The following is a 16,958-nucleotide window of genomic DNA, read 5'->3' on the forward strand; positions in this document are numbered from 1 at the left end:
ATTCCTTTACAAAATGATTTTTTTAATGTAGCCATTATTGCCTTTGTTAAATTCAAATGTAATATACTACTGGTTTTATAATCTTTTAAATTGGATGTCAACACCTTTCATTTTCACATTTTGAAAATTAAGTAATTTTCATTGTACTTGAAGTAAGGCAAATTACCGTTTGTACTTCAAGATCTTGTAGCTTTATAAAGAAGTGAAACATTCAGCCTATATTCTGCAGTTGGAATTGGTGGTGTGGCAGATTAAGGGGCTGCATTCTTAGATGTGCACTTTGTGAACAGTCGTGTTACTACAATAGATCTAATATCTATCATGTTTGGCAGTGTATTATTAGTACTTTTCATTGATGTCTGAACATATTTTATCAAAAAGAAATATCAGTGTTTCTTAACTAAATGACACTTAAGTCCTTGTTAATGTTCAAACAAGAATTTGATTCAACAAGACGCTAAAGGATACTCCAGTTGACAGTAGATCTAATTTACATATTAAACTAGCCTTTTCCTCCTTCTAAAATAGGAGGCCAAAAAATGGCAGGAGCGAAAAGAAGCTCTGGAAGCTCTTGAGGCACTTGTAAAAAATCCCAAACTGGAATCAGGGGATTATTCAGATGTTGTGAGAGCACTTAAAAAGGTAAAGTCTGACTAGTGTGTACTGCATTTTAAATAGCTTAATTAAAGAATATTTTTCTACTGTTATACTCTTGCTACATTAATTTTCTCACTTGTGCTAAGTTTTCAGAGAGGAGGAAATACCTGCCTGGATTTTAGAATTTTGAATTCTGATTTTGAGGCAAAGTTGCATGATGTACCTCAATATCATAAGTTTAAAATCAAATATGGTGTAGAAAGTGGTTGTCATGTATATTTCTGCTTTCTTAAAACAGTGCTACCTCTTATTATTATCTTGCAAACATTTCTTTGGCAAATCTTTTGTTATTGGCCAAGTAATTATTTATTTTGTTGTTAATGTGAATCTTAAAGATAAATCGTTCTTTGTGCTTTATTTCATACCTGGGATTTTGACTTGCTCTTGAAAAATAATTGGAGTTGCAAAATCGGAGACTGATTACCTGGTCCTTAACAAACTTGCACAAACAGTAATATGATCACCCAGTAATCTGTGTAGTAATGTGGAATAAATATTTCATTGGATGCTGTGCAATAATTTTTTTTTAAATGGTGCTGTGTAATCTTTCAAATCATTTTCTGCTCTGTGGTCGATATGTCTTATTGTTTAATGTTGCATCTGACAAATGGTATTTTCCTGACTTTTGCTAGTGTAGCACTTGGTTGCAATTGCATTGAGCCACCAGCCTAGATTTCTAAAATGACACTAGGCAATAAATATGGTAGAATCAAGCTGAATGCTTTTCATATTAAGACAAAGCAAACTTTGAGCAAATTGGCAACACTGCTGGCTGCAGCATTACTCTGTATTTGTCTGGTGTTCAGATTCTAGTTAATCGCTAATGTTAGTGATCAGTGAGGGTCTGTATTCGGTATAATCCTTTAAGAATTCCTTGTCCACTTAACCATAAAAAGGTTGTCTAAGAGGGTCTGTAGTTGCTTTTGAATATCTCCTGCCATATTTTTATTTAGGCTCCCAGGTTAAAGTTATTTTGTGTCTAAATATTGAAATAGATCTTTCTGAACTCTCCGCTCTAGGTCATTGGAAAAGATTCTAATATATTGCTTGTAGCACTGGGTGCAAAGTGTCTTGCTGGTCTAGCTGCTGGACTGAGAAAACGGTTCCAAACCTATGCTTCACATGTAAGTTTCAAATAACATCTCACTTTTGAATAGTTTTTAGGATTGTTTCAAATAAATGAAGAAAACTAAAGCTTTTTGGGAATGTTTCCAAAATCAAAAGTTGCTTTAAGGATGACTGATTTGAAATGTTTTCACTGAAATATTGTAGTATTGATTGGGATCCAAGAAGATTACTGCTCTACATAATCTATGGATAACTTTAATATTCTTCTGTGTGTGTATTTTTCAGTCAGGTTAGGGTTAGGATTAGGGTGTTATGTTAATCCACCAAACAGTTTTTTTAATAGTACTTGTTAATGTCATCTGTCTGAATTCTGTTGTGAATTTACTTTTTAATTGTAATGATGCTATGAAACTAGTGTCTTTTGTTTAAATACTCAGAGTTGTAAATTAATGTGTTTATTCAATCTTTTAGGTGGTGCCAACTGTGCTGGAAAAGTTTAAAGAGAAGAAACCTCAAGTAGTTCAGGCTTTGCAAGAAGCCATTGATGCAGTTTTTCTTACAGTAAGTTCAGTATTAATACTGTGAAGCATATGTGCTGAAATGTTAACATTGTTGCAGTCAGATATCCTGTGCAATGTTGCGTATTCCTGTATTGCTGTTTTAGTTCCACCTAGATTTTTTGTTTTCTTTTGTGGATTTCTTCTTGTGTTAGTGTATCTGACAATGATAGCTGATTATGGTGTAATTTTTAATATTTCATGTGTATTATGTTTCTAGTTATCTTTTAGATACTGAGTGTAGCTATTAGCTTGAGTATCTGAGAGACCCCCCCTCCCCCCCCACCCCAGTATTTAAAATTAGTTCCATGGATTTGTCATATTTTTTCTCTTGGTCTCAAGTATCTTGAGTGGGACTCAGATTAATGGTCTTTTTACCTTGGCTGCATTTACCTTTATTGGATCTGGTTGAGAAATGCTCCTGCATGAGACTTGAATTCTCATGAAGCCCTCATACTGAAATGAGTTTATTTTTTAGGCTCATTATTCCTTAAAAAGACTATAACTGTTAGCTTGTCAGGTGATTCTGCAGTCCTGTCTATAGTCACACAGTGGTCCATATAGTAGCATGTGCCATTTACATGTTAACATAGCTTGCATATTAAGGTTAAGATATTGAGTTAAAACAGTATTACAAATCATGGAAAGTAATGCCAGAACAATACCAATTTTAGAAGTTTAATAAGGAAGTTATTAATAGGCTCAGTTATTAAGCTCTCACTGATTGATGCTGGGACCTTCTAGGGTCAAATGCATTCTGAAGTTCTTTGGAAGTGATAAGCGAATTACAAAATTTAAAAATGTTTTCTCACTTGCCTCATAAGTAAAGGGTTATAATTGTCCAGGTGGGTATCATTGCAAAATTAATTGGCTAACCAAGATATGCCATTAATGCTCTTTATTGACATTGCCCATATTTTAAAAAGTAAATTTGTATAGGAAAGTGGAGCTGGCCTAAATTAGAAAGAAATGGATACCAGGCTGTTGCAATTCAAGATTCATGTAATTTCCAGTACAAAAGTGTAAAGAAGAACAAAATAATTGTTATCTCTGCTCTGGAACACAAAAGAGACAAAAGAAGATTTAAAAAAAAATCACAATAAATATAAATACCCAAGATAACTTGTATACATTGTATGTCCATAGAGTGATGCAAGGTACGAGAGTGTCTGTATTGACTCTCACTAACAATATGGTGGTTGGGGGTGTGACGGGGTGGATTAGTGGGCTGAGATGTTGGTTATCTTTACTGCTTGGGGAAAGTAACTTTTTGAGTCTGCTGGTTTATAAGTTCCAATTTAATGTGTGAAGAGTAACAATGTGGAAAAAGATGACTGCAGGGAGGGTGCTTGCTTTGAAATCGATCAAGATGCATTTAGGTATTTTTTCATGTTCCTGCTGATCTTCAAATGTTTAATGTATGATGGCACATAGTAAATCGTTCCTGCCTCTTCCCACAGATTCAGTCTCAACTTTTAAAACTTTCTAATAAAAGTGCTTGCAGTTCTACCATCATAATTTTCATGGTAGTTACCTAATTTTGTAACTTATTGGAGTGGAACAGTTAAAACTGAACATTGTGCTACTGACATGTAGAAACATTGAAGCTTTGCATGAGCAGAGTATGCTGTCAAAATGTTATTCTTGAGATACGGGAATATGCACCAATTTTAATTACCTGTGTGGATTCAGACCACATTACAGAATGTAAGTGAAGATGTTTTGGCTGTAATGGATAACAAAAATCCATCGATCAAGCAGCAAGCATCACTCTTCTTGGCAAGAAGTTTCCGTTACTGCACTCCAACCACGTTGCCAAAAAGCCTTTTAAAACCACTATGTGCTGCACTGCTTAAGGTATGTAGTAGAGTTGTAATACAAACCTTCTGATTTTTATTTCAAAATTTTGCTATTTGTTTCATTAATGAAATAACTGTTTTAAGATAATTGAAACAATTTGTGACCCTATAAAACTAATATAATCCAATTCTGTACAGCAAATTAATGATTCTGCACTTGAGGTGAGAGATGCTGCTTTTGAAGCGCTAGGTACTGCTCTGAAAGTTGTTGGTGAGAGAGCAATGAATCCTTTCCTTGTTGATGTTGATAAATTGAAGCTTGACAAGGTGAGTCATAACAATGAATTTTTCACTACTTAGCATTTTAAAATTATAATGTTCCACAATTAAACTTGTAAATTAGGTGTCAAGTTTATTTTTCGTAGTTTGTTCCTTACTGTGAAATTTAGTGAGCTTGTTGTTACGACGCATTAGACTTGGCACAAAGCACTAGGTCTTCTGTGAAGTGAATTCTGCCCCCTATTGGCTTCTGAGACTGGGACTACCCATTAGAAGGAATCTCAAGACCACCGATACCTTCTCTGCAAAATCTTCCACCTTGACTGGAACGATAAATAAAACATCTGTTTTGTGGTCAGGCCAGCATTGCCCGTATCAAGTGATCACAAATGTGAGAAAATCTACAGGTACTGGATGTCCAAAGCAACGCACACAAATGCTAGAACTCAGCAGGCCAGTTCCAGGCAAAATCTATGGAAAAGAGTAAACAGTCGATGTTTCGGGCCTGTTAGAATGCTTCAAAACATTTGATAGAAAGATTACCCCTGAAAAATTCAACGCCTTTAAAAATCATCTATCATTTTATATTTTGCTGTTAAGACCTGACTGCTGACATCTACAGTGAAGCACTTACTCAAAAATTCAATGTGAGGAATGACGTGTCTATTCCCTTGTCCGTTCATCCTTCCCCACTAATTTCCTTCCCGGCACTTAGCCCTTCAAGTGGCCAAAGTGCTACACCTACCCACTTAGCTCCTCCTGCACCTCCATTGAGAGCTCCAAATAGACCTTCTAGATGAGGCAACACTTCACCTGTGAATCTGCTGAGGTTATCTATTGTGTCCAGCGCTCCCAATGTGGCTCCTCTACATTGAGACCAGAAAAAATTGGGAGACCGCTTTGTTGAGTACCTCCACTCCATCCGCCTAAAACTGAACTTTCCAGTGGCAGGACATTTTAATTTCCATTCCTGTCCATGGCCTCCTCTTGTGCCAAGGTGGAGGAGCAACACTTCGTATTCATCTAGGTAGCCTCTAAACTGATAGTGTGAATATCAATTTCACTTTCTGGTTGTTTTTTAAAAAAAAAAAAAAAAAAAAAAAATTCCCTCTCCTTCTCCTTTTCTATTCCCCACTCTGGCCTTCTATCTCATTTCACCTGCTTATCACTTCTCTTGGGTCCCCTCTTCCTTTTTATGGTTCACTCTACTCTCCTATTAGATTCCTACTTCTCCAGCCCTTTACCTTTCCCACCCATCTGGATTCACTTACATCTCTAGTCCTCCCTCTAGTTTTGTTTCTCTTCTCCTCTTCCCACCCCCCCGCCCCCAAACACACACACACACACACCTTTTTATTCTGGTGTCTTCCTCCTTCCTTTTCAGTCCTGATGAAGGATCTTGGCTGAAACGTCGACTGTTTGCTCTTTTCCATAGATGCTCCCTGGCCTGCTAAATTCTTCCAGCATCCAAATGCTAAGCATAAAGTCTGTTATTTCTGGAAAAGTAATGGCCACTTTGGTTGCAGTTAAAACAGATTAATGTAGAATTCTTGCTACATGTGGATCATTTGAAGCTGAAGAAAAGGTATTTGGATATCTATGCAGATGCTTATGAAATGCTATTGTTTGAGGGTAAAGTGTGGTAGTGGTCGGGGAAGAATTAAAATGCTAATCCAATGTTGGCTTTGTCTGTGCAAGTCAAATTTTTGAAAGCATACTGAATTATGGCACTTTGGTTGTTGTGTTTTGAGTCTGAATGTAAGCATGAAACCACTAATTAGTTTTGTTTTAAGTATGAACTTTATCTGGGTAAACAAGTTTGAGGTATGCAGATGCCATAAGTCGGAAGCAGAAGAGATGAAGGGTTTAGTGATTTACCTTGTGTTGAAGCTGTTTTGAGGTGGTATAAGATCAGGTCTGGTACCGCATTGTACCTTTAAAATATTGTTCTTTCTAATTGCAGCATGTTTGTTGCCATTCCAGATCAAAGAATCTTCAGATAAAGTAGAACTTGTTCATGGGAAAAAAGGTAATGCATCGAAAGAGGTAAAGACTGGAGCATCAGGAAAAGTTAGTTCATCTTCAAGCAGTGGAGACAAAGTTGATGCCTCTACAAGCAAAACTGCTGGGCAGTCAAAGAAACCTGCTAGCAAGGTAGATTTAAAGATTGAATCAACTTTTTTCTCTTGTCATAAGTAGTGAATTTGTAAAGTTTTTTTGTTTTTAACATTCTTAATATGTAGTTACTTTCGGTACTATAGATTTGCCATCTGTCTGTCGGATATAATGCTAATCTTAGTGTTTATGCTAGAAGTGATATTTTTCAAAATTTGAAAATGCTTCTGTTTAATAATGCCTCCATGCTGGTGTAATCATTAAATATTTATACCATAAAGCATCAGAGCAGAATTGGGCCATTTGGCCCATTGAGTCTGCTCCACCGTTCCATCATGGCCAATTTATCATCCCTCTCAATTGCATTCTCCTGCCTTCTCCCCGTAACCTTTCATGTCCTGACTAATCAAGAACCTTTTAGTCTCCACTTTAAATATACTCAATGACTTGGCCTCTGCACCCACTAATGGCAATGAATTTCACAGATTCATGACCCTCTTGCAAAATAAATTCTTCTTCATCTCTGTTCTAAATGGACATCACTCTATTCTGAGGCTGTGCCCTCTGATCCTAGATTCCCCCACTATAGGAAACCTCTTCACCACATTCACTCTCTCCAAACTTTTCAACATTCGATAGGTTTCAATGAGATTCTCCCCCTCCGCTCCTCACCCCTTCTAAACTCCAGTGAGTACAGGCCCAGAGCCATCAAATGTTCCTCATATGTTAATCCTTTCATTCCCGGAAGCATTCTCATGAATATCCTCTGGACTGTCTCCATGCCAGCACATCTTGGATAAAGGGCTCAGAACTGCACACAGTACACCCAAGTGCGGTCTGACTTGGATAGCCAATCTTCTATGCATGCTATTATCTTGCCTGTAATGCTCCTTAATCTTGTTAAGGAGCATAATGTGTGGCACCTTGTCAAAGGCCACCTGAAAATCCAAGTAGACGATATACGCTGACTTTCCATTGTCTATCCTGCCTGTTAATTTCTCAAAGAATTATAATTGATTTGTTTAAAAACTTGCTGTCTTTGGCCCATTTTACTATGTGCCTTCAAGTGCCCGGAAAGTTTATCCTTAATAATAGACTTTGTCTTCCCAACTACTGATGTCAGACTGATTGGCCTATAATTTCCTTTCTATTGTCTCCCTTCCTTCTTAAAAGTGGAGTGACGTTTTCAGTTTTCCATTCCTCCAGAAGCATGCCAGAATTTAGTGATTCTTGGAAGATCAATAGGACCCTACGGAAATTCCTGGCAATTCTGGACAATGTTTCTCGCCCTCTGCATGCCACCTTGGCTGAACAGAGGAGCATTTTTAGTAATAGACTAAGACAACTGTACTGCTCCAAAGAGCACTGTACAAGGTCGTTCTTGTCCTCAACCATTAGGTTCTATAATGAGTCAACCTATAACCAGGGAAGTGATGCCTCTTCTCCCCCCTCCCCCGCCCCACCTTCTCTCTCCTCTTCCGCCCCCCCCCCCCCGTTAGACTATGGTAATTTAATTTTTATTCTTTCTACTTCTAATATTTGTATCTCTGCACTTGGGATGCTACTGTGATACTGTAATTTCCTTTGTGATCAATAAAGTATCTGTTTATCTATCTTATACCTCCACAATCTTTTCAACTACTTCTTTCAGAACTCTGGGTGTACTCCAGCTGGCCCCGGTGGCTTATCTACCTTCAGACCTTTCAGTTGCCCAAGCACCTTCTCCCAAATAATAGAAACAAAACCTAATTCTGCCCCTGACCTTCAAATTTTTGGCATTCAGCTTGTGTTATCTATTGTGAAGACTGATACAAAATGCTTAATTCAGTTCATCCACCAGTTCTTTGTGTCCCCCATTACAACCTCTCCAGTATAATTTTCCGGTTGTCTGATAACCAATAATAACAATAATGGTTAGTTTACCTTCATATTTCATCATTTCTCTGCATGGATTTTTAATTGCTTCATGTTGGGTTTTAAAAGCTTCCCAATCTTAACTTCCCACTAATTTTTGCTAATAATCCCTCTCTTTTGCTGAAGACTAATGTTTAAGAATTGTGTTCACTTGGTATTTTGCAGTCTGTTGGGCCATCCAAAAAGGTGAAAGCAGTCGTATCTCCTTCAGGTCCAAGTGGGAAAGGGAAAAAAGGAACAGAGGCTAAAGAGGTGGAACCAGAGCTTGCTGTAAGTGGTAGCTTAAAAACCAGTGGACCAGTCTGCCTATTGACTGTTTCTCAAATGTCTTTTAAAATTGTTCAAACAAAATTATCATACTTTGTAATCTGACACTAAACCAATTATTGTCTTATGCTGATACATCGTTCCCATTGTATTCTTTAGGACTTTAAATTTTGTTGCAAATACAGTGGATTCCTGTTAATTGGGCCATCAGTTAATTGGGGCAGCTCCTTATTCGGGACAAGTGTGCTTGGGTGGCATGCATTTTTTGTGGCTGTTAGACACATACTTAAAGTGAACAGTTTTTAAATAGAGCCAGTTGTGTGTTTTCAAAAAGTAGCATTTTTTTTTTTTGGTCACTGATAGCTGGTAAGAAGTAAGCAGGAAGACAATTCAGAATTATTCTGTTCACTGCCATTTCAAGTATTCGGGTTTGGAGATGCTAGAAATGGCCAGGAGTGAAAATTAAATTATTTCACTACTTCAGGTTAGGAACTATGAAGAATTTGAAAGTATTGCCAATCATATTGAATGTTACAATGAAGATGAAGACTTGGAGGCAGTCTGTATTAGGTGCTGTGATGATTTTGTTCACTCACAATCAATTAAAAGAACATGTCAGCAGAAATTGGATGAATTCCTCTATTAAGAGCTAATAGTTTTATAGTACTGTAGTAATATTGATGTTCTAATTTATTGTCTTTCATTTAAATACACAATTCATTTTTCAGTTAAATAGTACGAAATAGCACCCCCAAATGCCTTCACCTTCGTTTTAGGGGATTTTAACCGGACCAGTCTGAAACAATCACGAAGCAATTACCATCAACAGATCATTTGCAATAGCAGAGGAAACAACACACTGGACCATTGTTACACCACCATCAAGAATGCCTACTGTGTTATTCCACGCCCTCACTTCAGTAAGTCTGATCACCTGGCTGTACTTCTGCTCACTAAGTAGAGGCAAAGACTGAAGATTTCAGCACCAGTACTGAGGACCAAGAAGGTATGGACAAGGGAAGCACAGGAGCGCTTACAGGACTGCTTTGAATTGGCGGACTGGACTGTATTCAGCGATTCATCTTCGAATTTGGATGAGTATGCTGCAGTTGTTACTCATGTTATTAAAACCTGTGTGGATGAATGTGTGCCTACAGAGACCTGCTGTACATTCCCAAATCAAAAGCCGAGGATGAACCAGGAGGTACGTTGTCTGCTGAAGGCTAGATCTGTGGCATTCAAGGCTGGTGACCCAGGTCTGTACCAGAAAACTAGGTATGACTTGTGGAGGGCTATTTCAAGGGTGATTTTTACTTCCTACAAAGCAAAACCCAATAGCATGAATGGCAGCGATGCTTCACTACCAGATGAACTCAATGCCTTCTAAGCCTGCTTTTAGAGAGAGAATATAACTACAGCTGTGAAGATCCCAGCTGCATCTGGTGGCTCTGTGATCTCTGTCTCAAAGGTTGATGTTAGGCTGCCTTTAAAGAGGGTGAACCTTCACAAGGCAGAAGGCAGTAGGCAGAGTACCTGATAAGGCTCTGAAAACTTGTGCCACCCAACTGGCGGGGAGTATTCAAGGACATTTTCAACCTCTCACTGTGGGCGGAAGTTCCCACTTACTTCAGAAAGGCAAAAAATATACCAGTGCCTAAGAAGAATAATGTGAGCTGCTTTAATGACTATCGCCCAGTAGCACTCACATCTACAGTGACGAAATGCTTTGAGAGGTTGGTCATGACTAGACTGAACTTCTGCCTGAGCAAGGACCTGGACCCATTGCAATTTGTCTATTACCACAGTAGGTCAACGGCAGATGCAATCTCAATGGCTCTACACATGGCTTTAGACCACCTGGACAATACAAACACCTATCATTGACTACAGTTCAGCGTTTAACACCATCATTCCCACAATCCTGATTGAGAAGTTACGGAACCTGGGCCTCTGTACCTCCCTCTGTAATTGGATCCTTGACTTCCTAACCAGAAGACCACAATCTCTGCAAATTGATGATAATATCTCTTTCTTGCTGATGATTAACCTCGGGTGTGCTTAGCCCACTTACTCTCTCTATACCCATGACTGTGTGGCTAGGCATAGGTCAGTTATCATCTATAAATTTGCTGATGATACAATCATTGTTGGTAGAATCTCAGATGGAGGTGCGAGGGCGTACAGGAGTGAGATATGCCAACTAGTGGAGTGGTGTTGCAGCAACAACCTGGCACTCAACGTCTGTAAGACAAAAGAGCTGATTGTGGACTTCAAGAAGGGTAAGACAAAGGAACACATACCAGTTCTCATAGAAGGATCAGAAGTGGAGAGAGTGTGCAGTTTCAAGTTCCTGGGTGTCAAGATCTCTGAGGACCTAACCTGGGCCCAACATATCGATGTAGTTATAAAGAAGGCAAGACAGCGGCTTTACTTCGCTAAGGGTTTGAAGAGATTTGGTATGTCAACAAAAACACTCAAAAACTTCTATAGATGTACTGTGGAGGATGCTGACAGGCTGCATCACTGTCTGGTATGGGGGGGAAGCTACTACACAGGACCGAAAGAAGCTGCAGACGGTCATAAATTTAGTCGGCTTCATCTTGGGTACTAGCCTACAAAGTAGCCAGGACATCTTCAAGGAGTGCTGAATCAGAAAGGCAGTGTCCATTATTAAGGACCTCCGGCACCCAGGGCATGCTCTTCTCTTACTGTTTCTATCAGGTAGGAGGTACAGAAGCCTGAAGGCACACACTCAGCGATTCAGGAACAGCTTCTTCCCCTCTGCCATCCGATTCCTAAATGGACATTGATCCCATGAACACTACTTCACTTTTCTAAGATATTATTTCTGTTTTGCATGATTTTTAATCTATTCATTATATGTATGCTATTACTTATTTATTTTCATCTATATTATGTATTGCATTGAACTGCTTTTGCTAAGTTAACAAATTTCACGGCACATGCCAGTGATAATAAACCTAATTCTGATTCTGGTAGCTGGTGTTTTGTTTTATATACCTTTTTAACTATTTCCATGGTGCAGCCACTTAATTGTGGAAAAAAAATAGTACTGATCCCCGATGTGTCCCAATTAACTGGAATCCATGTTATTTCCATATTTTCTGATATGCTTAAAGTACCTTTTTTTTCTTCTTAACAAGATTGAAGTTTGTGAAGAGAAAGCTGCAGCTGTATTACCGGCCTCATGCTTGCAACAGCTTGGTAGTAGCAATTGGAAGGAAAGGTTAGCCAGTATGGAAGAGTTCCAGAAGGTATCATCTGCAGATTTTCTCATGTTTGTGAGGCTTGGATTTGTTTTGTGCAAAACAAAGGGATTAAATGAGGGTTAAATGGGGTAGTATTTGGAACAAATGTATCACTTTGAAAACCAAGCTGTAATGTTGTTGACTTCCATGTTCTTTGTTTCTGTAGGAATTGTAGTGCATACAGCTTTGATTTGATTCCTTGTTATAAGGCCACTGTTAACTTTAAACATTTCAAAAGATGCTAAAACTATTTTATTAGAATTGGTGAAATACATACATCAATATTGGTATGGTTATATTCCTCTTATTAAGCTGCTAAGTATGTCAACAGCTTCCATACTGAAGTCCTTAATATAACCATACCAAGCAAAGTCCTCTAGTTTTTTTCACAGCTGTATCATGAACTAAAACAAAATGATACAGGACCACATATCAGGGCCCCATTGAAGGCTTGATCAGACATTTTAAAATGTCTTGAGAGCCAAAAGCTTTGGAAGGGAATTGTACATCTCACAACACACTGGAGGAACTCAGCAGGTCGGGCAGCATCCGTGGAAAAGATCAGTCGACGGTTTGGGCTGGAACCTTTCGTCAGGACTGTAGGGGCAAGGGGCAGAGGCCCTATAAAGAAGGTGGGGGGAGGGTGGGAAGGGGAAGGCTGGTAGGCTCCAGGTGAAAAACCAGTAAGGGGAAAGATAAAGGGGTGGGGGAAGGGAGACGAGGTGGTGATAAGCAGGAAAGGTGAAGAAAGAATAGGGGAAAACACAATGGGTAGTAGAAGGAGGCGGAACCAAGAGGGAGGTGATAGGCAGCTGGGGGAGGGGGGCAGAGTGACACAGGGATAGGGGAAGGCAGGGGGAGGGAATTACTAAGCAGCAGCGAATATCATTATCTTTCAGTATTTTTTCACTCAACAGTTGAAGGCACTTCAGTTCGAGGTGGAGTAATTAATTTCAAATTTGTACTAATCCAAATTATATTTGCGCTTTTTTGGTACAATAAAGTGTGGAAAAGTGTTGAAATAGTGGGGTAAGACTTTTGAAGGATTTCTATATGTATTAAAAATGGAAAAAATAGTTGAAGGACCTGTTTAAAGACGTCTTCTGCCTGGGAATCAGTTTAAGGGAGCAGGATGGGAATGATACAAATGGAAATTTAGATTCCATTCTATAACTTGAGTTTAGAGACTTGCATCCTCCTCAAGTGTATGAAGGATTTAAGTAATAAAATCAATTCATCGTCAATATGGAAGCTACACCTAACCTCAGAAACGTTCATTACTATATGACATTTTCTACCCAGTTCCCATTACGCTTCCAGGAGTTTGATTATTGCAAGCTATATTACATTTTTATTATTATTACAAGATTATTACATTTAAATACCATTTTATGTGTATTTTTTTTCTAGGTTGGCAATTTTTAGGGTTGTTTATAGAAATCTCTACCAGTGTTAACAACCAACAGCAATCCACACTCGAAATCCCTCTCAAGTTTTCAAATAATTATTATTTGTATGATCCTGTAAAATCAGTGAAGGAACTGATTTTTGCATCGAGTTAATGATACTAAACCATACTAAATTTGTGAAATTAAATTTAATCAGAGCAAGTTTCCCAGTTTTGTGCTGTATATACAATTTGTATCTACCTTTGTTCTAATTAAGACATGAAGGAAATATCAGTTCTTCCTGAATAACTGCTTTTCATTTAATTAAGCATGATTAAATTGAAGTAAATATGAGCGTATTTAAATATATATAGTTCCTGGTTTTTTTTTCCCTGCACCCTTCTCCATCCCAATTTGTCAAATAGAAAATTTAACTTGTAAATGTTCTTGTTTTATAGACCATATCTGCCTTGGTATTTTGTTTATGTGGTTAATCTTCCTAAAAGTATCAGATACAGATTGCATCCAGAGAACAAAACTGTAACTTCAGCTTGGATTGGTTTAGAATATTGCAACTATGTGTCTTAGAAGATGGAGCTTTTGAAGTAGTATCAGCTGGTCAAATTAACTTGTATCCTGACCCTTTCATCTACTACAGGGAGTAGAAGTCACTGAGAAGAAAGCGCTGCCCTGTCAGGCACTTGTGCGGATGCTTTCTAAAAAGCCAGGTTGGAAGGAAACTAATTTCCAGGTATGATTATTTTAAATGGGTATCTTTTGAGTTCTGGGTCTGTTCCTTTAGAAAATATTCCACCAAAATATTTTGATTTGGAGTTTGGTAACTGGCATAGTTCAGTCATAATCAGGGGATTAAAGTGAGATTCATGACACTTCTTCCTCCTGACATCTCCCATCACTTGTACTTTGGGATAATTTAGATCGTGTGAGAGTACTGATTATTGCTGTGAAACTTAAGGTGGTTATTATGTTTATGATTTCAGTTAACAAAATGCTATTTCTTGCCCTGCAGGTGATGCAAATGAAGTTGTACATTGTTGCACTCATTGCCCAAAAAGGGAGCTTTTCTAGAACATCTGCTGAAGTTATGTTGGATGGGCTGGTTGATAAAATAGGAGATATAAAATGTGGGCCAAAAGCAAAAGAAGCGCTCACTGCAATTGCAGGTGCATGTTCCCTTCCCTGGACTGCTGAACAGGTTCGTAAATCTGCCATTCTAACTGGCTCCCAAAACATCTATTTAATTGGAAGCAAGATTTAAACAAAGTAGATGCAGATGTGAAGTGAGGTAAAGTGACATCAAATTCATGGACCCTGTACAGATTAGAGGAGGAGGTGTTTGCTACCCCAAGGCAAATCAAGGTGGATAAATCCCTGACGCCTGATAAGATGTTCCCTCGGACCATACAGGAGGCAAGAACAGAAATTGCCAGGGCCCTAGCAGAGATATTTAAAACATTCTTAGTGACAGGAGAAGTACCAGAAAATTAGAGGATAGTCAGTGTTGTTTCACTATTTAAAAAAAGGCTCTAAACAGAAACCAGGGAATTATTGGCCTGTGAGCCTGACATCATTTGTGGGGAAAATTGTTGGAAAGTATTCTGGGGGTCTGGGCATATAAGTATTTGGATAAGCATAGACTGATTTAAGGGTAGTCAGCGTTGTTTTGTGCATGGTAGGTTGTGTCTAATCAATTTTGTAGTGTATTTTGAAGAAGTTACCTGGAAAGTGGATGAGGGCAAAGAAGTGGATGTTGTCTACATAGATTTTAGTAAGACATTTGACGGGCCGGCTGGTGGCGCAATGACATCAGCGCCGAATTCTGGACCGAAGGTTCCCGAGTTTGAATCCAGTTGGAGTCACTCCCGAGTGCGCTTTCCATCCATGCTGGGTTGAGTGTCAAGATCGCAACTCGACTTCATTTTAAAAAAAAAAAAAGGGAAAAATACTGCGAAATGTCTGTGTGAGGAGTAGCGCGTCACACAGTCTCTCTCTTGGACGCACACGCACAGATGAACACGCACGCACACACCAAAAAAAAAGTAAGGCATTTGACAAGGTCCCACATTGGAGGCTGGTCAAGAAAATTCAGTTGCTCGGCATTCAGGATGGGGTAGTAAATTAGATTAGACATGAGCTTTATGGGAGAAGCCAGAGAGTGATTGTAGAGGGTTGCCTCTCTATCTGGAGCCGTGTGACTAGTGGTGCGCCGCAGGGATTGGTACTGTCTTTTTTCTCATCTATATCAGTGATCCTGATGATAATGTAGTTAACTGGATCAGCAAGATTGGGTGGGGGGGGAGTGTAGTGGGCAGTGAGGAAGGCTATTGTGGCTTACTGAGGGATCTGCATCAGCTGGAAAAATAGCAAATACTGTAGAAATTAATGTAGGCAAATGCGAGGTTTAGGACCAACTAGGGTAAGTCTTGCACAGTGAACAGTTGGCAGTAGTAGAACAAAGGGATCTGGAAATACAGGTCCTTAAATCTTTGTAAGTGATGTTGTAAAGAGAGCTTTTGGCACATTGCCCTCATAAATCAATGTATTCAGTACAGCAGATGGGATGTTATATTGACATTGGTGAAATCTAATTTGGAGTATTGTGTGCAGTTTTGGTCATCTGTCACAGGAAAAATGTAAATAAGGTTGAAATAGTGCAGAGATTATGGTCAAGCCAAATGCAACCTTAATTCTGCATTTTCAAATATCTCCAGAGCCACCCACCCTCTGCTTAACCTTAAAAATAACCATTCTTACATAATCTTATCAAGTGATAGAGCAGGTGTAAGAAGGATAAGTGTTTTTCTTCTAATGTCTATGTTCATATGGTATACCTGATGCCCACTCTCATTTTAAAAACCTTGGGTGGTCTCTGATTTCAGTAATTACATTGTTTGGAAATTCTGCTTAAGTTATACAGCACACTTGTTGATGGGATGGGGTAATTTGGCATTGTAGTTCAGCAAAAAAGATAATGTCCGGCTTTAAGAATGAAAATAGTTTATGGTAGATGACCATTTAAAATCTGATATTTAATGTAGAAGATTAATGTTTATTGAAGCAACACACACAAAAGTTGCTGGTGAACGCAGCAGGCCAGGCAGCATCTCTAGGAAGAAGTACAGTTGATGTTTTGGGCCGAGACCCTTCTTCAGGACTAACTGAATGAAGAACTAGTAAGAGATTTGGGAGGCGGAGATCTGAAATGATAGGAGAAGACAAGATTTTCTTTTTCAAGAAATAGATTAAAGATTGTTCAGTCTTCAAACATCTGTAAATGATATTATGTTCAGAATTGAAAACAAATGTTTTGACAGTTTTATGTAAATTGCAGGTTGTTGCCATGGCTTTTGCACAGAAAAATCCCAAAAACCAGTCTGAAATTCTAAACTGGTTAGCAACTGCCATCAAGGAGTTCGGATTTGCTGGGTATGCTTACCTTAATTTTTCAGCTCTTTAGATTCACAATTTTCTGTTTTATCTGCTTAGATTGTATTTGAGTTCATTACCAAATTGTAGAATATATAGTATAAAACCATTTTGATCAATGTTTTAACAAAACAAAATTGAGCAGTTTGAGCATTAAGTATTGTTAAAATCAAAATTCATTAGCAAATACATGTTTCA

At 38.4% G+C, this 16,958-nt stretch overlaps 1 protein-coding gene across 4 annotated transcripts in view; it reads left to right on the forward strand.

Moving 5' to 3' along the window:
- The window catches only part of ckap5 (cytoskeleton associated protein 5), a 97,690-nt gene that overhangs the window by 25,095 nt on the left and 55,637 nt on the right, over positions 1–16,958 (forward strand). For all 4 annotated transcript variants that reach the window (XM_072272690.1, XM_072272693.1, XM_072272691.1 and 1 more), the window contains exons 8-18: positions 529–642; positions 1,677–1,781; positions 2,197–2,286; positions 3,975–4,139; positions 4,280–4,408; positions 6,344–6,514; positions 8,555–8,659; positions 11,821–11,931; positions 13,972–14,064; positions 14,344–14,529; positions 16,666–16,760. In XM_072272690.1, the coding sequence (XP_072128791.1) occupies positions 529–642; positions 1,677–1,781; positions 2,197–2,286; positions 3,975–4,139; positions 4,280–4,408; positions 6,344–6,514; positions 8,555–8,659; positions 11,821–11,931; positions 13,972–14,064; positions 14,344–14,529; positions 16,666–16,760 (1,364 nt within the window). The remainder of the gene's footprint in view (positions 1–528; positions 643–1,676; positions 1,782–2,196; positions 2,287–3,974; positions 4,140–4,279; positions 4,409–6,343; positions 6,515–8,554; positions 8,660–11,820; positions 11,932–13,971; positions 14,065–14,343; positions 14,530–16,665; positions 16,761–16,958) is intronic.

Source organism: Mobula birostris, chromosome 11, assembly GCF_030028105.1.
Source record: "Mobula birostris isolate sMobBir1 chromosome 11, sMobBir1.hap1, whole genome shotgun sequence".
Classification (NCBI taxonomy): Eukaryota; Metazoa; Chordata; class Chondrichthyes; order Myliobatiformes; family Myliobatidae; genus Mobula; species Mobula birostris.